We start from the raw sequence: 23,600 nt of genomic DNA, 5'->3' as shown, positions 1-23,600 counted from the left end.
AGAGATGCAGCCTTCAGGAGCAGCTAGGTGGTTCAGTGAGTAGAGCACCGGCCCTGGAGTCAGGAGGACTTGAGTTCAAGTCCAACCTCAGATACTTGACACATTTACTAGCTGTGTGACCTTGGGCAAGTCACTTAGCCCCAATTGCCCTGCATTCCCTTCTCCAAAAGAAAAAAGAGATGCAGCCTTCAGCACCAGGCCTGCTGTGCCCAGCCCAGGGCAGATCATATCGGGCAGTCTGGGGGGAGTTCTGGGCACCACACTTTAGGGAGGGCACAGGCAAACCAGGAGCATGAGGAGGGCAGGCAGGAGGGTGAAGGTCCTTGAGTTCCTGGCATACGAGGAGGATCAACTGAAAAAACTTGGAATAATTAAATTGGAAAAGAAAAAACTCAAGGGTGGGGGAGCATAGGAAGCTGTCTTTTGTGTTTTGGAGAGTTCTTATGTGGAAGAGTGGGCAGAACTGGAAGCAAAGGTAAGTTACAAGGAAGAAGATTTAGGTTTGATGTCAGGCAAAATTCCCACCTTAATCCCAAAGGGGAATGGGCTGCATCAGGACAAAACATCCAACATGGACCCAGAACTTTACAGTAGTAAAGGACTGACTGTAGTCAATCAATAAACATGCATTAAGTGCCTGGCATACAGTAGGCACTCAATGCATGTTTATTGACTGACTACAGTCAGTCCTTTACTGCTGTATGCCAGGCACTGTGCTAAAAGACCAGTCCTGCTCTAGAGGGTAGTCAGTAAATATTTGTTCATTGAAAACATTGAAGAATCTCTCCCAAGTGGGTGCTTTTGAGGAGGCAGAATGATAGAGACATGAGGAGACGTGGAGGTCACTAACCAGCTGTGTGGTCTTGGGTAAGTTATTTTACTGCTCTGAGCCTCCATGTCAGTGAACTAGCATTTGTTAAACCCCAATGCTCTGATCTTATCTCTCCAATGAAGAGGTAATGTCCACTGGGCTCCCCCACCCTAGTCCTAATATTCTGGTTTGGCAGCTCTCCCTCTCTCCCTCTCCTATCCTCTCTACCCTTTCCTTCTCTCTCTCTCTCTCTCTCTCTCTCTCTCTCTCTCTCTCTGTGTCTCTCTCTCTGTCTCTTGCTTGTCTCTCTGTCTCTCTCTGTCTTTCTCTGTGTGTGTCTCTCTCTCCCTGTCTCCCTCTCTTCCTCCTTCTCTCTCTCCCTTATTCCCTTTCTCTCTCTCTCCCTCCCTTCCCCACCTCTCTCTTTCTCTCCTCTGTCCTCTCTCCCTCCTTTCCCCACCTCTCTCTTTCTCTCCTCTGTCCTCTCTCCCTCCCTTCCCCACCTCTCTCTTTCTCTCCTCTGTCCTCCCCACTCCTTCTAAGTTATCATCCAACTAGACAAGCCCAGATAAGTCTCTCCCTCCTGTGCTTTTGGATGATTCCATTTCCGTATCACGGCTTGTGATAGTAACATGCTTCATTCATCAGATAGGAGCAGACAGGGCCATGAAGGGGAAATGAAAAGCCCAGCAAAAGGGCGGGAGAAGTGGGAGCATTCTGTGATCCGATTACACCAGAAAACGTGCATTCCAGCAAACAGGAATCAAATATCCTCTCTAGAGCCTGGGCAGTGGGGAGAGTGCAGCAGGGACCATTTTCCATGAAGAGAATCACAGTTAAGATGGACTTGGAGAGGGTCTTACTAAGTTACTATAAACAATGTCGGTGCTCCCTGCAATGAGTTTTTGCATTGGCAGGGCCAACTGGGCCATTCTTTGCTGATGAGACAATTCCCCTTTGAAGAGCTGCTGAGCGGTACCAGATGGACTCTTCTCTAAATGGGGACTGAGAGCCTGGATAACAGACAATGATCTCCCCAGAGGGCCCCATGCAAGGCAGATACAGGCACTCTGAACATTTCCTTCATGAGAAACCCTGAAGATAAGCCCCAAAACATGGCAAGTGTTCTACCCCACCCTTAAGAGGGGAACCCAAGAACAGTGTCAAGAGAGGAGACCCGAGATCTGGAGGTCTTCCAGTTCTGGGGATGAGAGGACACCTCCCTCATTTTACAGATGTGAAAACTGAGATCAAGAGGAATGATCTGTTTAAAGTCAAAAGGATTGTAAATAGCCAAGCTAGAACTCAGACCCAGTCAGGTCTGGGGACTCCGGATTCAATGCTGTTGCCTCTGCCACAACAGGGCGGTGGATTCCCATTATGGTTTTTTTTATAAATTGAACCTTTTGTTATATGGAAATTACTTTTTTGACTATAACACTCTGGGCTAGTTTCCCAGTCTGTAAAAATGAGGGGTTGGACTAGATGGCCTCTGAGATCCCTTCCAGCATCCATCTATGAGTCTTCCTAGGATCCTTTCCCTTGTCTTCCCTTTTCCCAGTGGACATATCACTCTGGACAACTGGCCAGGGTTCACTCAGACCCTCAGTGAAAAGCCCTTTGTCAATCCTACATTGCACCCAAAGTCCTCACTTTAGCCCACTTATACAGTTAAACACTGGCCTGGGATAGAATACAGTGTAAATACTTACAAAACGCCCATTGATTTCATACATCAGAGCTATGACCTTCCATCATGAGGACTCAGTAAGGCAAGGACCACACCGAGGAACTAAAAATGTCTTACCACAGAATGGACATTTGAGTTATTAAGAAGCTATAAAAGGGTCTTGCTATGAAAGGAATTTGCTAATTAGGGGGTGGGGGTAGGAGTTCACTCTTGGGCTCAGGAACTTCAGCTGTGCTCATAGAGCTGCGCTCCAAGCCCTACCCAGGAAGGGAGGTAGTTGGAGCTGCTGAAATCCCTCCAGAAACCTGGGAGTGTCCCCACAGAGACAGGGGAGCAGCTTGTGAGGCCTACAGTACAATCCCCAATTTTATCAGGTCCCCTTTGGGGGAACGTGCCCCATGATCCCCAAGGAAGCCTTCCTGTCCCTCAAGGCACTTTGCAAGAGGAGGAAAAGTGGCATCCTGGGCCTTCCCTTGAGAGAGCTGACCTGACTTCCAGCACTAACACAGGGCATGACCACCTGAAAGCCCCAGAATGGTGAAGCCACTTGCCCATGGTCACCCAAGTAGTGACTGGCAGAGTTGGGTTTTGAGCCTCACTTTTCTTCTGTAAAACATAAGGAGGCTTACAGATCATAGGATCACTGACCTAGAGACACAAGGGACCTCAGAGACTCCCCCAGTCCAACCCTTGAATTTACAGATGTGGAAACTGAGGCCTGGAGAAGGTAAGGGGTTTGCCCAAGGGGCAGGACTGGAATCAAACCCAGACTCCCAATCCAGCCTACTTTCCACTGCACTGCCTTGGATTTCCTAGCCATGTGACCTTGAGCCAATTACTCAAACCCCCAGGCCTCAGTTTCCTCATCTGTAAAATGCAGGACCCGGACTAGATGGCCCCTGAGGTCCCTTCCATGCCAAGAGCTCTGACTCCATGGCCACCCTGAGTCACAGGCACCATCATCTCCCTCGCCCTGAGAGGGAGCCGTAGGCAGGAAGGAGCACATTTGCCCAGACTCGCAGCAGAGCTGGGTTACCGTAACTGAACAAGTAAGGACAGAACCTCGAGGGCATTTTCCCTCCTTTTTCCTTCTACCAGCTGCTGTCGTTTATAAAAAATGTGGCTCATGATACATCCACGAGCTGCTTGTAACGCTTGGCAACCGTTGCTCGGATAAACATGTGAGGATGTCACAACTCTCACCCGCCAACTTTCCCTTCCCCCTCCCCACGTCCTCATTCTTCAACCTTTCCTCAATTTAATGTGATCTCATTGGCTGAGGCTTGGCCCAGAAATAGAATGAAGATCTCCAGTGTGCATCAGCCGGCAGTTTCACTGTACAGCAGAATCAAAGAGGAAAGTTTGTTGGAAGGGTAGTCAGAGGACCGGGTTCAAATTCTGACTCTGTCGCCCGTTGGACTCCAGGCAAGTCAATTGGGTTCTGGGTCTCAGTTTCCTTACTTCTAGGATCCTATGAGGAGATGTCACTTCTCTGGGCTTCAGTTTCCTTATCTTTCAAATGAGGGAATCTCCTTCTACCCTTTTCACTATGGCCCTATGAATTGTGATCCATTTAGGGGGCCATAATACAAGACAGTATATAGTAAGAACCCATTGGGCTCTAAATCTATGGTCTGACAACACATTCAGAGTGACTGATGGGAGGAGAAGGGAGCAACTGGGAGTGAAGATCCAGGAGAAAGCTTTCAGGGCTTGATCTGTCTGGACCCTCCTTCCAAGGCAGCCTGAGCTTGAGCTGCAACAGATAAGAGAAACCTCCATCGCCTTCCCCCTCCAGCACCTCTCACTCCTACTTATGCACCCCTGCTCTCAGACCCTAAGAGAATCCCATTAGAAGTGGATGGAAAAATCTGGTCTCTGGAAACTCAACCCCACATTTCTAATTCCTTGCCTCTGAGACAACCACGAACTCAGTAGCTCCAGATAGTCCAAGAATGCCTGATGAAAAAAAAAAGCAGGGAGCTATATTCTCCAAAGCTTTTTGTTTTCTTAAAAGAGAAGATGTCTGCCAGCTACAGAACTGGCTATTGATTTTCACTGGCCAAGTCAATACTCCATAAGGAAAGAGAAAACAAAGAGAAAACAGAGAGAGAGAGAGAGGGAGGGAGGGGGGGGGCCCTTTCCTATTCTCTGGGTGACAAAGATTGGTGACTGTCTGGTGGTGCTTATTAAAAAAAAAAGAGAGGACTGCCCTTGACATGCCCAGGGGAGGGATCGACTTGGAAGGGTATCCTTGCTGCCTGCCAACAGGGAGCAAAGGGATGATGGCCAGAATGAAAGTTAGTGCAACTGAAAACATCCTCTCCAGAAGCCTTCCCAAGCATGACCAAGTCCCCTCCTGCTCCCTCAGTGATGAACAGGTCTCTTAACTTTTCAGGCCCGGCTCGGAAAGGGAGTGCTCTAGCTAACAAAGCATGTAACTTCTTGGGTTGCCCTCTTAAAGGAAACAGGAAGACACCATTTCTTAGATCATCACAACAGACAGGAGAAAGATGGAGGACAAATGACGAAGAGAAAAACAAATCTATTTTAAACTGCATGGAATCTAAATCTGTAGAACATAAGCTTCATCAGGGCAGGGACTGTCTTGTTTTCCATTCGTATTCTCCCAGTGTCTTGCACAGTGTCCACTGATTGGCATTGTCCTCTAACTTTGAATACTCTGTGACAAAGTCACAATTGCCCCACCCTGGTTTCCATCTGGGTTTTTTGAGCATAGAGCCTGACTCTCTCCAAATTCGACACCGAATCATAGACCATCCAAGATTGGGGAAGCTCTATTGGCCCATTCCCCCAGAGTACATGGTGAGTGTGAAGAAGGAGCATTTAATAAAGTGGTATGTAAATAAGTGGTTATTACTCACTTTAGGTAGGAGTATTCTTAAGCGATCTCAAATACATACAAAAGTTATCTTTTATAAAGCCCTCCAGAGAAGCTTTCCAGTTCTCCCTTACTATTCCAGTTAATTGTATTGTTCCCCTTGGGCTGGTCTCCTGGGATTGCCTAGATCACAGGGGTCCTTAATTTTTTATGTCATGGGTCCCTCTGGCAATCTGGTGGAGCTCATGGACCCTTTCTTGGAATAATGATACTTAAATATATAAGTAAATAAAGCATAAAATAAAATACACAGGATTACAAAGAAAACCAATCCTATTGAAATATGGTTAACAAAATATTTTTAAAAACAAGTTCACAGCCCCAGGTTAAGAATTCCTGGCCTACGATGTCAGGACCTTTTGGAATCTAAATGCTGAGGCTTCTCAGTACATGGAACAATGGTTTTGCAGTTAGAAGACCTGAGTTCAAATCCCACATCTGACACTTACTGGCTGTGTGACCTTGGGTAAATCACTCAACCTCCTTCAATTTGCTCATCTATAAATGAGAGGGGTGAACTAGATGACTTTCGAGGTTGTTTCCAGCACTAGATCTGTGATCCTCTGAGCCTCCACCCACATGCAGAAGGGAGGAAAGGAGTATTATCAGAATCAGCATATATATACTCCAAAGGGGTATTATGAGAATCGGTGTGTATACACGCCTCAAAGAATATCATTCCACTGATTCAGAGACAATCCGATAGCATGAGGAAATCCGATAGGTGAGGGCTGCCACTACTGAGAATACCGCTTTGTGGCATCCTTGTACCCTTTCCCATCACACCAACCTGTTCTATGGGCTGAGAAGCAAAAATCAAAACAAAAACAACCCTTGGATTCTAGTCCTTGCTCTGACACTTAACTAGCTCTGAGATCATGAGTAAGCTGATAACTCCCCCCAAAGAGAGTTTTCTCACCATAAATTTGGAGATAATAATAGCTGTCCTTTCTGCCCCACAGAGTTATTGTGAGGGTCAACTGAAGTAATGTATGGGAAAGACCTAGAGGAGTGGAAGGCATTATCATCATCATCATTCTCATTATCACCCTCATCATACAACACTTATATATTTCACACCCATTAGCTCATTGGTCCTGGTAAAAGCCTTATTAGGGAAAAAGACATAGGGACCAATCAGTGCCACACAACTAGCATCTTCTAAGAACTTACTGGGCTGGAATCCAGGGGAGATATAAGAAATAGTCCATATCCTCAAGGAACTTATTGTCTAGTTAGGAGACATTGCTAGGGTCCTGAAATTATTACCGCTATTATTATTAATACTAATAATAGCCAACATGTAGCACTTTAAAGTCTGTAAAGAGTTTTGTATATATATTATCTCATGTGTTTCTCACAACAACTCAGGGATACTGGTGATATTCTTTTCTCAATTTTACAAATTTTACAAATAAGGAAAATTTTACAATTTTACAAATGACGAAATCAAGTAATTTGCCTAGGGTCTCACAGCTAGCATTTGAGATGGGACTCAATAACTCAGGTCTTCCAGACTCCAGGTCCAGCATTCTCTCCACTCCACCAACTAGCTTCCTACTAGGGTCCCATAAGCACTGACAGCCACGTGCCCGAGAAAACAGGAATTATTATATCAATATTTCTAACAAGAGGATGGTGAATCCTGAGATATATAGTGACCAGAGTCTGAGCTAGGATTACAACTAGTGTGTTTTGACTTGCCTCTCTTCTCCTAAGACTATCCCAGGAGTCTGGGGGGGGGGGTGCATTTCATTCACACCCCTTCCTTTCTTTTGCCTTATCTGCTAATGCCTTGACATGGTTCTTAGAGACCAGTTGCATGGAACTTGTGAGTTGATTTGTTGTTGGTGTTTGGTCGTTTCAGGCGTGTCCAATTTTCCACGACTCCATTTGGTGTTTTCTTGGCAAAGATCCTGGAGTGGTTTGCCATTTCCTTCTCCAGCTCATTTTACAGATGAGGAAACTGAGGCAAACAGGGTCAATGACTTTCACAGGGTCACAGCTAACAAGTGTCTGAGGCCAGATTTGAATTCAGGAAGATGAGCCTTCCTGACTTCAGGCCTAGCACTCCATCCATGGGCTGCTTAACACCAACTCATAGTTTAGAATCCAGAACCTATTCCATGCCAATACTGCCCAGTTAGGACTAATTCATGACCTGAAATCTCTGTACAACCTTAGGAGGCCAAAAGGGGACCTCTGTGGCAACTGAGAACAGGAGTTTGCAGGTCCAGATAAGAGTCCTAATTAACATGTTTACACCCCTTTCATCTTCAAAGCCAACACTGACATTAGCTAATTATGCTCATATCAACCCCCACCTCACCCCCTCCATAAGTAAAACACAAGGATTCGGAGATGGAAGAGAGGTTAGATTACAGAAGAGGAAACTGAGTCCCAGGAAGGTGAGGTGGTTTACCCATGGACACAAAAGTAGTGAAAGTATCAGAGTCAAGATTCGAATTCCAAAGCCAATGTTCTTTTCCCTCATTTCATTTTTCTGTAGTTTACAGTTGGGGAGAAATGATAAGGACAAGGAGAATCAAACACCTTTTGATTAGACCCAGGACTGACATCTTGGTTCTCATCCTAGCTTTGCATTTATTAGCATGTCCCACAATAATTTTCTCCAGGTTTTCACATTAGAAGAATCATCAGCCTTCATAGGAACCTTTCTTGGAGAGTTGAGAGGGACACTGAAGCAATGACATGCCCAATATGTCAATCAACAAGCAATTATTAAGCACTTGTTAAATTAAATTATTACAGCCAGGTACTGCTCACAGTGCTCAGGATATAAAGAAAGGTCAAAGTCATCCTTGCCCTCAAGGAGCTTACATTCTAATGAAGGAGTCCAGATGTGAATAACTAAGTATGTACATGATACGAGGGATTTCAGAGACCCTAAGCTAACATAGTTGAACCTTCTCAATTTACAGATGAGGAAACCGAGTTTAGATTAATAGAACTGGAAGGGATTTTAGGAATCATTGAGTCTAACCACCTCAATTTACAGATGGACAAACTGAGGCCAGAGAAGTTAAGTCATATATCTAAGTTCATATACTTAAGTTTAAAGAACGTTCCATAAGTAAATAAAGATTGTAAGATCAGCTAACACATAGTGGAGATGAGTACATAGATTTAGATCCAGACAGGACCTTGGAGGTCATCTGGTTGTGCCCTCTTATCTTATTGACTGAGGCCCAGAGATAGTTCCTAAGACACAAGTATGGCCAAATGCTTTTAATTTAGGCAAATTAAACAGGCCCCTTCTTTAGAAGCCTCAGGGGCTCATTACTACCTCTAGGAGAAAGTGGAAACTCATTTGTTTGACATTCAAGCTCTTCACACTCTGTCCCTATTCTATATTCCCAGACTTATTTCCCATCATAAGCCCTTATTCCAGCCAAAACTGGCCAACTTTGATGTTCCCTGATTCTGCAATCTATCCCCTTCTGGCCTTTGCACAGGTGACTATCTCTCCTGCTTGGGATCATGTCTCTCCTTACTTCTATCTCTTGGAATTCCTAGCTCCATTCAAGGTCCAATTCAAATGCTACCTCCTACATGAAGCCCTCCTGATTTCCCACATTGTTAGAGCTTCCCAACTTCCTGTGCATTTACTTCCCATGAATTTAGTATTTTCTAATCTGTACTTGCGTTGTTCCCTCCTTGTGCCAGTAAAATGGAACCTCTCCAAGGGCCTCTACTGGTATCACGAGCTCCAAACCACATCCTCTGATTCCGAATCCATGTTCATGTCGCTATTAGGCTACCCAGTGATTCAGAAACAGAGGAGGTTCCCCCTTCTCCCGAGCCACACAGCCCTCCAAGATGGCCCAGAGTGAACAGCTGGTGGTACTTGGGTGTGACCCCTGGTTTCCTTCGGCAGGAGCTGAGGGCATTGAACCGGAAACACGAACTGAGCTCATGAGGTGACCCATTTGAACCTCCCGTCAGCAGATCCCTGAAGGGCATGAAACAGGCACACCCAGGATGGACTGTATTCCAGCTAAGGACTTTGGGTGGGTGCTTAGAAAGAGGTCAGAAAAGGGACAGAGGATCTCGTTTTTTTCTGCTTCACATCCTAAATCTTTCTGACCCTTGTCTTTAGGATTGGAAATCTACTTTTTTCCTTCCTGTATCTACTCAGTGCCTGGTACATAGTAAGCACTTTAAAATGATCGTTGACTGACTGGTTAGAAGCTGAAGGAAGGGAAACAGGAGCTACTTTAGGATTATGGAGGGGAATCCCAGCTCAAATCTGGGAGCCATTCCCAAAGCCTGACAGACTCCTAACCCAAACAACCAGTCCCAGCTTCCTTGCTCTTTCAAAAGATCCCAGACTAAGAGCTGGAAAGGACCCTAAAGGCCTTTGAAGCTAACCTCTCTCATTTTACAAAAGAGGAAATTAAGGCATAAAGAGGTTATTTTCACTGGCTTGCAAAGCCCTCGAATCTGGAATTCTCTTCTTCCTCCTCTTCACCTCCTGGCTTTCCTGGTTTCCTTCAATTCCCAGCTAAAATCTCACCTTCTGCTCAAAGCCTTTCCAAATCCTCCTTAATGTGAGCATCTGCCCCCTATGTCCCAAGGAAGCCCTCTTAATTTTTGAATAGTTCTTCTCATTCTTCCACAATTTATCCTGCATATATCTTGTTTGTACGTAGCTTGCATACTTTCTCCTTCGCTAGAATGTGGGCTTCTGGAGAACGGGGACTGTTTTCGCTTCTCTTTGTATCTCTAGAGCTTAGTAAAGTACCTGGCAACTATAAGGTGCTTAATAAATGCTTGTTGACTTGACTTGATGTTTAGCTAGGAGTTGGACTCACTTGCCTCTGAGGTCTGTTATTTAACGTGAATGAATGAATGAAATAGAATTCTGGGATTTGGTGATCACATCCGTTTTCATCCTAGCCACATTTTCTGTGATTTTTATCTCTTTCTGTCTTTTTGTTTTCAGACCAAAGACTCTTAATATGTTCAATTTGTCTTCTTATGGTAGTATCTCCATCCCCTTGAAGTTGGCTTCCTTTGGGTTTTCTCCTGCCCCTGTTATATGTTTCCTGAGGTTTGATAAGTCTGACAAAGCAGATGTCTAGAATGATAAAGCTTTTCACCCACCACCTAGAAAGACTGGACTAGAATCTGAGTCACCATGCTCAGTAGAGCCAAGCCCTAGACTACTCAAGATTTCACCCTGGAGAAGCTGTTAGAGACCTTCTTGTTTCCTGAGGCTTCTTTAGCAGCATGCTCACAATCTCGCTGATTCGGCCTCCTCCAAAAAAACTTGAAACGCTTGGTCAGATCGAAAGAAAGAGGGCTTAGGATCCAAGCCCTCATGTCATTATATTAATGCTGCTCTGGGTAGCCTTAAATGAAGTACCAGTAGCATAGTATAGGAAGGGGTCAGGTTACGAAAGGTTTTGAATGTCAAACAGAGGATTTTATATTTGATCCTTGAGACAATAGGGTTCTATTGGAATTTATTGAATATGTCACATATAACCTACCAGTTAAGTGGTCATCCAGCCATTAAAGCAAGGCCTCCAGGTGGAGGTTCACTACCTCCCAAGGATCCCATTTCATTTTTGGAGGGCAATGATGGTTAGGAAGCATTTTCTTATTAAACATGCCTATTGGCATTTTTCATCTTCCCTACATCCACCATCCATCCTGATGGTCCTTTCATATCTACTGCTCCTAGTCTTGTCCTTAGAATGGGTCTAATCCCTGAGACATTCCATCATGTACTTTAAGAAAGCCCCTTCACTGCCTAAATCTCCTCTTCTCTAGGCTAAATGGCCCATGTACCTTCACCAGATGGTCACATGGCAAGAATCTGAGGCCTCTCACTCTCCTAATTGTCCTCCCAAAGACACATTCCAAATCTTCAGACAAAGACCTTGTGAAAATGGGGTGCCCAGAAATGAGCACAGGACCCCATGTGCGCTCCCACCAGGGCAGATGACAACAGGAATATCACCTGATTCCTGAAGCTATCTGTCCACTGTCAGTGGAGACCAAGTCCACATTAGCTTTTTGGTTACTCTAGCACTTTACCGATTTTCAGTCCCCTGAAACACACGCATATCTCTTTCCAATGAGATGCTTTAGAGTCAGACCCCTCTCAGTGATAACTTGATTTTTTTAAACCCAGGCATAATACTCTACAGTCATCCTTACTGGAGTTCATTTTATTGGATCCAGCACCATGTCTTGGCCTATCAAAATCTTTTTTTTGGTCCTGACTCAGTTATCCAATACATGTGGTCACCCCCTCATCTGCCATCTCATGCCTATACCCATGTCTTTGATAAAAACATCAAACAGCATAGGATCTACCTCAGATCCCTGAGGCATTCCATGAAAGACCTCTTTTCAAGTTAGCACTAAATCATTCATAACTATTCTTTGGGTCCAGCCATTCAAAAAGTTCCAAACTGATCCCATTGTAGTACCATCCAGCCCGCAGCTGAATCTTATTCAAAATAATAGCATTCATTCATTCATTTAGCAATAATAATGATAGCTAACATTTATATATTGCCTACTATGCGCCAGGCACTTGACAATTATTATCTCATTATATCCTCATAGCATCCCTGGGAGGAAGGTGTCAGTATTATCCCCATTAAGAAAGTGAGGCAAATCGAGTTTGAGAGACTTGCCCAGGATCATCCATCCGTATCTGAGGCTAGGTTTGAACTCAATTCTTCCCGACTCCACACAGTGCTCTATCCACAGCATTACTGAGCTGCCTCAAACATGTATTTAGCAAATTCATTAATGTAAATAGCAAGTAAGTAAAACCTAGGGGCCAGGCATTGTGCTAAGGTGCTGTGGTGGCTACAGAAATTCCACAAGACATGCGCTTCTCTCAAAAAGAGGAAGGTCAGGAAATTTACAGAAGAGATTGGGCAAGTACCCAAATGATGACCACTGGGAGGCTCCCGTCGAAGTTTCAAAGAGACCGTTTCAGAGACATTCAAGTTTCCTCATCATTAAAATGAGGAGTTTGAAGTATGTGGTCCCTTCTGGCACTAAATCTTTGATCATGTGATTCCAAGTCCTACCTTTCACAAGGGCATAGTCAATGGGATTCTAGACTCCAAGAGTTGGTTGTAAACACCAAAAGTTTCAAGAAGCATTTGAATAAATTAATGAAAAGTAGATCCCCAAAGGTTGGCTAGGGAATGTTTCGGGGGCATTCAGAATCTCTGGGATTGACATCATCGAATATGACAGGGATAACCCCCAAATTGTCCCTTGGGATAACTACCAGAGACAACACCCCAGGGCTAGCTGGTCTCCAGAATGGTTACTTCTGTAATCTTCTGATTTCCTGCCCCTCCAATGACATGACTCCCTGAATCTCACCAGTGCCTGTGTGGACTCCCTGAACCATCTCTGAATTCCTCTTGGTGGTGACCATGGTCCAGGATGCCCATCAGATGTGGTTGTAGTACCAGGGGGCAAGGGACAAACCTTAGCTCAGATAACCTTCACTGTGGTGTTTAGACCCATTTCATTCCTCAGATTAGAGCTCTATGTAGGGGTTGGATACACTCATCAATTTTAAGGAGAATAGGGACAATAGAGGCTTGAATTAAAACCATCTCTTAGACTTTTTTTTTCTTTTTTAAATTATTGGTCAGAGCACATGAATGGATCCCACGACATCTGAATTTTCTTAATCATGGATTAGAATGGGGTTCAGCAGAATTAATTAATCAAACAAGCATGGGCTTACTACATGCCAACCAAAATTACCACGTGCCAGACACAGCACTAAGCCTGGGAATAGGAAGACAAAAAAGAAATTGTTCTTTCCCTCAGGGACCTTGCATTCTAATGAATTAAGGAAACCACACAGATTGCTGAGGAGGTATCTGCTACCTCCCAAGGCATTCTTTGGAATAATGATAGATGAGTGGATATTTGACGCACCTAAGTGAGCCTGATTCCCACATCCACTCCCAAATATCTAGGATGACCTTAGAGGTCATCAAGGCCAACCCCTCTCAATGTACAAGTTAGTAGACTAAAGCCCAGAGAGGTTAAGAGATTTTCCCAGGGCCACACAGCAATTTGAACCTGGGTCTTTCTGACTCTGGGTCCAATACTCTAACCATTATACTGTACTGCCTCTCAGGTGACAAGAAAGTTTTTCTCCCACCAGATTTCTTGTAGGGGCACCTCATTCCAAGAGTCTGTAAGTCTCCAAGCTTTCCTTCCCTCACCCGTCGATCTCAGCAAGGAGGGTGTCCCAGGTCCTGAAGGTATTCTTAGAGAAGCTTTAAGGTAAGGATTCCTTTTGATGTTGACCAAGTGGGAAAACAGAGAAGCTGCCCTCCACCCTTGACCCAGAAGGTGAATACTACCAATGAGAAAAGAGTGTTGCAGTGGTAATTATATTATTACCACTACTGAATTTGGAGCCAGAGAATAACAGACTTACAGCTAAAAGAAGCCTTGGAGGCTAAGTAGACCGATCCATTTTACAGGTGAGGAAAGGGAGGCTTTTGGAGGAAGAGTGACTTCTTGGCCCAAGGTCACACAAGCATCAGACAGGGGATTAGGATCTAGAGGCCTGAAACCAGTTCTTTGTACTCTGCCATGCTGCTTCCAAAGGACCCAAGTCCAAATCCCAGCTCTGCTAACTATATGACCTTGGCTAAGTCATTTAACCTATGTAGGCACTAGTTTCCTTATCTATAAAATGAGAGAGTTCCTTCTGGTTCTAGATCAACCTATCAATCAATCCAAGACCATATATTAAGGGCTGATTTTGTGCTTAAGTGTAGCAGGGACTTCTGCCTCGCACCCAGGTCCCCAGTGATGAAATTATAGACAAAAAGCACAAAGGTTGTTCTTTCCCCACCCCACAAACCCACACAGCAAAGAACCAACTCCTTTCCATTGCTAGCTTGGAATGAATAAGCTGCCCAAACTATTCATGGGAGGAAACTCCAATTACATGTTTTTCCTTCCCCTCATTCTATAATTCCATTCTCTAGCCACACAACATAAAAAGAAGACACACCTCCATTTATGGATAAACAAAAAGTCCTATATTCTCATTGATGGATCATAACAATAGAGAGAAAAAACCCCAATCAGACAAAGAGAAAGATACTAGTTTTATTTCTAGGGAATACCACATTAAGATCTCCAAGCAAAGGCAACACAAAGAAAGGATGGGAAAAGGGGGACAATGCCCCTACATCCCAGTGAAACATACCTCTTTCCACAAAGTAATATTAAATAAGTGTAATGATTCCATTGAAAGGTAACAAATTATTTCCTTCACCTGGAAAGTCTTGCAATCAGCTTTACTTTCCAAAAACAAATTGGAAAGAGACCTTGATTTGGAAAGGACCAGGTTTGCTTCCCAGCTCGGTTACTAGCTGGTAAGTCTTCTCTAGGTCTCAATTTCCTCGTCTGTGAAATGAAGGGGTTACACTCCATGGCCTCCAAGGGCCCTTCTAGCCCCAAATCTGTGATTCTATAATGAGCTTCTCAGAAGCACATCTGGGACAAACCCGAAAATCTAGAAGGTCTCTGCAAGCTTCTGGTTTGCAAATCACTTCCTTAAATGACTCAGTCTCTCCCCACCCTCTCTGAGATTCATCCGGAAACACTGCAGAAGATGCATCTGTAAGGAGCCCAGCTGCCCACAAGTCTGGTAGATTTTTGTCTTGGAAGGGAGAGGCCCAGCCAGACACCAATGAGCCTGAAACCTCAGGGAAACGAGCTTCCCATGGCCCATCCTTCCCACCTGCTAGCGATCCTCCTTTCCGTGCTGCTAATGAGGAGAGAAGCCCTTCCTCCACCCACCCCACAAGAGAAATGGGGTCCGATCATGGGACAATTTGGAACTGGGCAAGTGTGCCTTAGAACAGAGAAATATGAATTGCAGTGGCAAAGGCCCATGAAGTCAAGTTGTTGTTCAATGACTTTCAGGGGTGACCCCTTTGTGGGGTTTTCTTGGCAGAGATACTGGGGTGGTTTGCCATTTCCTTCTCTAGCTCATTTTACAGATGAGGAAACTGAGGCAAACAGGGTCAAGTGACTTGCCCAGGGTCACACAGCTAGTAAGTGTCTGAGGCCAGATTTGCAGGAAGATGAGTCTTCCTTATTCCAGGCTCAGCACTCTATTCACGGTACCACCTAATGCCCCCCACCCCCAATAGTGGCTCTAATTTATATATATGTTTCACAAAATACCTTACCCGTGCTATCTTAACCACTCCTCCTAACTAGCCCTGTGACATAGACACTTTTTTTGTCTCTATTTTAGAAGGGGGTGTGTAAATAAGCATTTATTAAGCTCCTACTGTATGCCAGGCACTGTGCTATGTGCTTTGCAAATATTATCTCATCTGATCTTCACAACAACCCTGGGTACTTTTGTTCTCTCCATTTTGCAGGTGGAGAAATGAAGGCAAAAAGAGGTGAAGTGACTTGCCCCGGGTCAGACAGCTATGTGGCTGAGGTTGGATTTGAACTCAGATTACCCTGACCCCAGGGCCCAGTGCTCCACCTGTCTGGCAAAGAAGATGAGGAAACTATGGCTGAGAGTGATTTTAGTCATTTGCACAGCATCACACAGGTGTCTAGTGGAGATCTCTTTCTCTGTGTCTCTCTCTCTGTCTCTGTCTGTCTGTCTGTCTGTCTCTCTCCCCCTCCATCTCTCTCTGTCTCTCTGTCTCTGTTTCTCGCTCTCCCTCCTCTCTCTGTGTCTCTCTCTGTCTCTGTCCCTCTGTCTCTGTCTCTCTCTCTGTCTCTCTGTCTGTCTCTCTATCTCATCTCTCTCTCTCTCTCTCTGTGTCTCTCTCTCTCTCTCTCTCTCTCTCTCACACACACACACACACACACACACAGATAATTATAAGACAAGTGAGAATGAGCTGTGTGGTCAGATCCCAAATGATGAAGAAACATGAAACTGGGGGGAGAGGTGGAGTCAGAAGTCCTGGGTTTGAATTCAGTACCTCTGATGTGTGCTATCTTCAGTGAATTTGGGCACATCCCTTTGTTTTCCATAGCTTCAATTTCCCCAACTGAAAAATGAACGGGCTGGGCAAGCCAGCCTCTGGATCTGAGATCTTTTGAACCCAGGTCTTCTTGGGTCAAAGTCCGGCTCTCTCCACTACACCAAACAGCCTCTTTTTTCTTTATAGCCTGACCATGTGGATGCGCCTCCCTGCCCCACCCCTTCCTCATAGATGGGCCCAGTATGAAATGCTGGACTGGGTCCTCATACATCTCTGTCCTTGAGGTTTGAAGAGAGCCAGTATGGAGCCACTGAGCTTAGAGTCAGGATAGCCCTGGGTGCTAATCCTGCATCAGACCCTTGCTAGCTGCATGACTTTGGGCAAGTCACTTGACTTCAGTTTCCCCCATATAAGGTGAGGGGGCTGGACCTGATATCCTCCTAGGTCCCTTCTAGTCCTACATCTATGACCCTGGAGTGGGGGGAGAACTACCAGGGAATTCTAGTGTCTTTCTGGCTCAGAACAACACTCACACTATGCATGGGACTCACCCATCTCCATCAAAGGCCTGAGTCCCGGCTCCACCCTTAATGGGCCAGGTGAGCTTGAACAAGTCAGCTTCCTTCTCCATCTGTACAATGAGGGGGTTGGACTAGGACCCCTCCTAAATGTCAATGACCCATGAAAGTTAGAGAACTTTGGTCAGGGTGGGAGGGCTTGCTAAAACCTGCTCCCAGAGCTATAAAGTTTTCCATGAAGCTTTTCCAGGACTCAAGCCCTGGGCCTGATGAGTAACCTTCTGAGCACACCTATGATTAATCTAACATTCAATCATTCATTTATTTATTTGTTCATTCATTCATTTACACTCTCTCTCCCCCACTCCTTCCTCTCCTTTCATTCAGGCTGGGGCACAAAAGGAAACTGAGTCATGGACATCCCTATCAAAGTCCCAGAACTTCTCTGACACAGAAGATATTCCCTCTAAAAATAACTCATTGCCTGGCACCATCTGCTCCTGATTCTACTCTTTCTTTCACAAGCCCTGTTCTCCTTCCAGGGCTCTGAAGAGGGTTAAGGGGAGGAGGAGGAAGAGGAAGAGAAACCAAGGAATCCAGCTGTGGCTGATCTTGCTGCTCCCCTCCTCAACCCTCCACCCTCCACACACACAGACTACAAGTGTCAGGCAGACTGGATGTATGATCACTGAGGGGGAGGGGAGAAATGAATGGGGGCCAAGCTCACACTGGAGCTCACCATATCAGGAATAGTAGTGGGTCAGTTGCCTAGAACATCCTTTTGGGGTGAAAGAAACACCACCTCCTATCAGCTTCCCAAAAAATAAAGTTGTTCTTCTAGAGGACTGGGGAGGTGGGGAGGGGATACTAATGTGGGTCAATGTCACATAAATCTACCTCCCCTGTCACAGCTGACAGAAACTGAGGCATGAGTATATGCCAGAAAGAAGGGCTGAATCGGGAATTCCAGTGGAACCCCTGACATTCATGAAGCAAACTTCCTACCTCAGTTAGGCCACCCTGGTTCCTCGAGAGATTAGAGAGAAGGGATTTATGGATTACCCTGGTTAGGGCCACAGGGTGAGCTGGTGAATGCTTAATGTTTACAACTCACTCCTTCCCCAAACATGTGACCTGACTGATTTTCCATGGCAGAACCATCCAAAACAATCCTCTGGTCGGTCTCAGAGAACTCCGAGAGAAGTCTCAGCTTTCCATGGCCCAGAGCCCAGCTGCCTCTCATCAGCTTTTTCATTTGTCCCCTATAAGGAGAGGCAAGATGTCTAGGCGGGCAGCTGGACTTTCATAAGTGGTTGTATTCATTCTGTTGGCATCTCGGCAAATCGAAACCCAGCTCCTCAGACAGGCAAAGATGGAACCCAGCAATGCTGATTTCCCTCCAGCCTATTTCCAGGTACCCAGCCTCCTTAGGGCTAATCCAATAGAAAATTAGTCATTCTCCTGGGCTGTATACAGAGACAGTAGGGCATCATGGCGAGAAAGGAGGGTTTGAAGTCAGGAAGACCTGAGGTCAAGTCTGTTCTCTGAAACCTAATGGCTATATGACCTTGGCTAAGACATTAACTCAAAAACAAGTTGCCGACCTAAATTGGTAGACAGGGGTTCTTCCTCTTAGATTTCGCTATACAAAATAATCATAGGTCCAGTGCCTATAGAGGAATGTTTTTCTTTTTTGCCTTAATATCCAAGCATCAGCCTAGCAGTGACCAGAAGGGCAGCCCGGGTGTCAGGAAAGCCTGGGATGAAACCCCACCTCAGACATAGCTATGTAATCAAGAGCATATGGCTTCACCCCTTAATGTCCCCAGGCATCTCTCTAAGACTGGGATAATTGCAAAGTGAGGGTAGCTTCCCCACACTAATGAAATGACAAATCCAGCCCAAAACTAAGCATCTCTGGCTCTAGCACCTTGCACATAGTAGGTACTTCATAAGTACTTGTGAGATTGGATTGATTTCACAACTGAAAGGAGAAATAATTTCTCAGCAAGTTCCCCTCTTGAGTCTTATTTAAAAGTTGCCTACCTCAAACAGCCCCTCCCATAATACCTTGTATACAATTATGGCTAAATAAATATTGAATGAATAGAATTGATGAAAAAAGGAGTGAATGAAGTACCACTACCACCCAATGACCTTTCTTCCTCAATTTAATCACGTGGGAAAACATCATTACCCAAAACCCTTTGCACCAGACACCTAAGAGAATTGCAACAACAGAATCCATAGACACTCTGGGGCTTTGAGAGGATCCCAGAAAGTATCAGATCTTCATACTCTGAACACTATCCAAGGTAGCATTTCCTCAGAAGCAAACCTAAAACACCAGCCTCAAAGTAGATGCCCTGCCCAATTCTAGTTCCACCTGCTTCTTCCAGTTCCTTTTTCTCTCTCCTTAAACCATCTCCCATATTTAGGTTACTCAGCTCTTCCCCTCTGGTCCACAGTCTTCCTCCTTATTTCTCAGTTTTTTCCCCAACTGCCATCCCTTTCCAAGTACTCCCAAGTTCCCTTCCTTAAAAGATAGGGAAGGGGAATTCTCTTTTTCCCCAGCACGTTCTTCCCATCCACTCTTCTCCCCTGCCTTTATTTCCTTCCTGGGGTCTGCTCCTTTCCTCAATCTCTCCTCTCAAGCCTCCAGTTCCCTTCCAAATAGAAGCGCATGAAAGTCAGGACAGCTGGGACCAAAGCAGCTACTGATTTCATCATGTGAATCACCCCACCCAAAATGAACTGTAAAAAAGGAAAGGAGAGCCTCATATGAGAAGAGGCAAGCCTCCAGGCAAGTTACTAGACATTTTTAGCTTTACTGCCCAGGCTTAACAAATCTTGGGTACTTAATAAGTATCCCTGGGTTTATGATAAAGGCAACTGGAGTCAAGATGCTTTAAGCTGCAGTTTAATACTGTGCAACGTTATTAAATAACTCCCCTAGAGCCAGTTGGGAAATTCAATATGTTCACCTTCCTAAGATACAAGTAAGTAAATAAGGGATCACTCTCTGATCTTCAAGATACTCCTCTTCACACACTCTTCAGGCCAGCCACACTGGCTGTGTCTACACCTGCACGTCCATGCCTTTGACCAGGCTGTCCACCATCCTTGAAATGCACACTCTCCTCATCCCTGATTCAACTGTCTTCAAAGTTCAGCTCGAGGGCTTTCTCTACCATGAACATTTTCCTTTTGTGTCACATGAATATCCACCAGAAAATGGTGCAGACCACTTGTATAGAGTGTCGATTTTTCATTAACTTAAACATATGGATGTGTCATTTCCTCCCTTCCCTTGAGGGACGGGACTTTTGTATTTGTCTTTGTGTCTTTAGTACAGTGCCCAGTGGGTAGTTGGTGCTCTGTAAACGATTGCTAATGGATTGAGCTATTCTCCTTCTCTACCTTCCCCAGAGCTCATCAGCTCTCCAGAGTGCAAATCAAGGGCCACCTCTTCCATCAAGCTTTCCCTGATTGCCCCAGCTCACACCAATCTCTTCAGCCACTGAATTTCTAGGACTTTTGTCTCCAACACATAGTCCACTGCTTGGTTACCTAATGTCTTAATTTAACCTCTAAGTGGGTCATAGACCACAGGAGTTAGAGCTGGAATGGATTTTAGAGATCATCTGGACCAGCTTCCTCATTTTTAGAGGAAATTGAGGCTCATGGATGTTGACTTGCCCAATGTCACAAAACCAGTGGGATCTGATCTTCCCTACCAAAGGCATATCTCCAATCACAAGGCCACACTGCCTCCAGTGGGTACAGATTTTGTCTCCCCAATTCGATAATAAGTTCCCCCAAAGCAGATTTTTTTTCTTTTTTAACTTTGTAACACAAGAGAAAGACTGCTAGATCTAGTTTGAGATGTCCCCGATCTGTTGCTTACTCTCTTTGTGGCCTTGGGCATACCTAGATGCTTAACCAATTTGGCTTTCTCATCCCGTGAAATGAGAATCAAAGATTTAGAGTTAGAAAACACCTTAAAGGTCCCCAAGTCCAACCCCTTCTGTTCATTCATTGGCGGCACAAAGAGGTTAAGTGATTTGCCAGGGGTCACACATCTAGTCCGGGTAGGAGGCAACATTTGAACTCAAGTTTTTCCTGACTCCTTATCCAGTGCCTGGCTACCTGCCTCCCAAGGTTGCTGGGAGCAGAACGGTTTACAATGCCAGCTGTTGTAGCTCTTTCTCGGGCCCCACAGCGCAGCCCAGAGCCGGCGAGGTGCTTAATAAATACTCCTTGAACTGAATCCTCAGCTAGGTTATGTTTAATGACACCGTTGGCACTTCTTGAAAGGGGAAATTAATTTAGCTAGCGATAAGCCAACGGGCTCTGTAATTATCTACCGAGGCCAGAAGAGACAAAGAAAACCCGCCCCGGGGAAGAACCCCACCTCCCATCCCTACCAAGCTCCCAGCCCTTCCTCGAGACCGAAGACAGGGCTACCCCAGCCCACTGCCATGCCTGACCCAAAGGCGTGCCCCTCGTCGGGCCAAGGAGGCACCAGGCTTGTTCTCCACTCCTCACTGCGCCGTAGATGGGCCATCCAGAGCCCTCCCGGCAGGAAAGTTAGAGGGCCCCAGGTCTGAGTCAGTGAGCGCTGTCAGGCTGGAGCCGCGCATTGATTCTCTGCTCCCATCCCCTCCCCCAGGCCATTTCTATTCCTGGGGAGCTCGGGAAGAGGCAGCCGGGCTGTTTCCAGTTTCCCGCAAACGCTCACTAGTCTGAAGCTACCACGGAGCTTCTAAGAGATAGGACTTGTAGACAGCTGGGGGAGGTGGGGGAAGGGGGAGTGGGGAGGAGCAGATTTCAGGTCCCCCAGGGACTTGGGTTGCTGGAAGAAATTATTTACTGCAGCCTACTTAGTCCGTGCTTTCACATCCCTCCCCAATACCCTCAGCTTCCTAGTTAGCCCCAACCCTAGCTAATGCAATAAGCATTTATTAAGCACCTACTGTATGGAAGGCCCTTGAGGTGCCCACATTCTATACAGTGTGTGCAAACGAAACTCATTCTCCATTAAAGAGGTAGTGGAAAATGTGTTCTATGTGTGCTTTGGTCGGTGTATGGGGGGGGGGTGCCACAGGAGGGAACTCAGAAGACAGGGTTCAAGTCACTTAACTCTCTGAGCCTCACTTCTATATAACAAGAGGGGTGGCTTTCATAATGAGAGGAGTGAGCTCCACTATCTTTGAGTTTCCTTCCAGCTCTAAATAGAGGTTTCCACTTCTGTAAAATGAGGGGACTGAGGGCTCCGGGAATTCTTCTCGCTCTAATTCTATGGGCCAATATTCCCCTGAATGGTTCCACAACACCCTCCCAATCTGAAAGCTATGATCTAGTTAGAGAACAATTGAAAGGTGGTAGAAGAAAAAAATCCTTTAATAATTCAGTGGCAGGTAAAATCCGTGGGGTGTTGAGCAGGCAGGGAAAGTCTTCAACTGAGCTCTCTGAAATCTACTTGGAGCTTCTTCTGCCCTGGGCATATCTGAGCCTGCTACTGCAGCCCAGCCCTGCCTAGCCCTGCCCAGCCCTGCCCAGCCCCAGCAATGGGCTTCTTACTCAACTCTAAGCAGACTAGGGGATTCCACAAGGACAGTTAGTCAGTTCCTACACCATGTGGTCTGAGTGTACAGGGGATGAGGTGATGCCCAGGCTTTGGGACCAATCTCTTGTTTCCCAGAGCCTTGAAGGCAAACTTTAAAAAGAAGAAAGAGAAGGAAGGAGAAAGAGAGAGAGGGAGAGAGAGAGAGGGAGAGAGAGAGAGAGAGAGAGAGAGAGAGAGAGAGAGAGAGAGAGAGAGAGAGAGAGAGAGGGAGAGGGAGAGAGAGAAACATTCTTTCCACCAGGAAATTTGAAACAACGGAGCTAAAACTCTCAACTTTTTTTTCCTCTCTCAGTGCCTTGTATTCACTCATTCAGAGGAGGCAAACATAGAAAACTTCCATCTGACGTCTCCATTCCCACAAGTTACTAACAAAGGACCAAACTTTAGGCAAAGACATTTTGGGGTAGGCAGCTGGGTGATGGGTAGAGGTGAGGACGGGGTGGAAGGCAGCAAGGTAGGGTGGGAGAAGCCAGCATCTGAGGAGGAGATCCTCTGCCTCCCAAAGCTAGCAGCAGGCACAGCTCAGCAGTCCCTGTTCCCCCAGGCACAGTCCGTCCACACTGAACAAATACCCTAAAATTTTCTTTCATTCATAATCCACTCACCGATCTGGGCCAGGCTCAGCTGCACCAAGAATAATCCCCAAATTGTACGACTCCAAGAGTTGTCCATTGTCTGCCCTGGGGTTCTCTCTCTTTCTCTGTAAACAAACTCAGAGTTTCCCCAGTCGGAGCTGCTAAGACAAAGGCACCAAAGAACACGTCCGAGTCTGATGAGTCGGTCCAGGAGTGAGAGAGTCTCGGAAGTTTGCTTGCAGTTTTGATGAAGGAGGGACATGAGAGTGAGGGCACACCCATGTGGATAGCTGAAGGGTAGTTGTATGATTAAGCAAGCAGCCTGCCAGGGGGACGCTTTAAGGAGGCACCAGCACTCTTTTGTTTGGCTCCTGGTTTGTGTTTGCTTGCTTGCTTGCTTTAAAGTATAATGAGATTGTAAATCAGGACTATGGATGGCAAAGAGCAGATGGCAGGGTTCCCGTCAATGCAC

At 45.7% G+C, this 23,600-nt stretch overlaps 1 protein-coding gene across 1 annotated transcript in view; it reads right to left on the bottom strand.

The window, feature by feature from the left end:
• The window catches only part of CD44 (CD44 molecule (Indian blood group)), an 88,531-nt gene extending 65,147 nt beyond the window's left edge, over positions 1 to 23,384 (bottom strand). Inside the window, exon 1 of the mRNA XM_036763737.1 lies at positions 23,159 to 23,384. Coding sequence (XP_036619632.1) covers positions 23,159 to 23,225 — 67 coding nt within the window. The 5' untranslated portion in view covers positions 23,226 to 23,384. The remainder of the gene's footprint in view (positions 1 to 23,158) is intronic.
• Positions 23,385 to 23,600: the final 216 nt, after the last annotated feature.

The sequence above is a fragment of the Trichosurus vulpecula genome, chromosome 6, assembly GCF_011100635.1.
Source record: "Trichosurus vulpecula isolate mTriVul1 chromosome 6, mTriVul1.pri, whole genome shotgun sequence".
Taxonomy (NCBI): Eukaryota; Metazoa; Chordata; class Mammalia; order Diprotodontia; family Phalangeridae; genus Trichosurus; species Trichosurus vulpecula.
The sequence above is the reverse complement of the archived record's forward strand: the minus strand, read 5'-3'. Positions and strand labels throughout refer to the sequence as shown.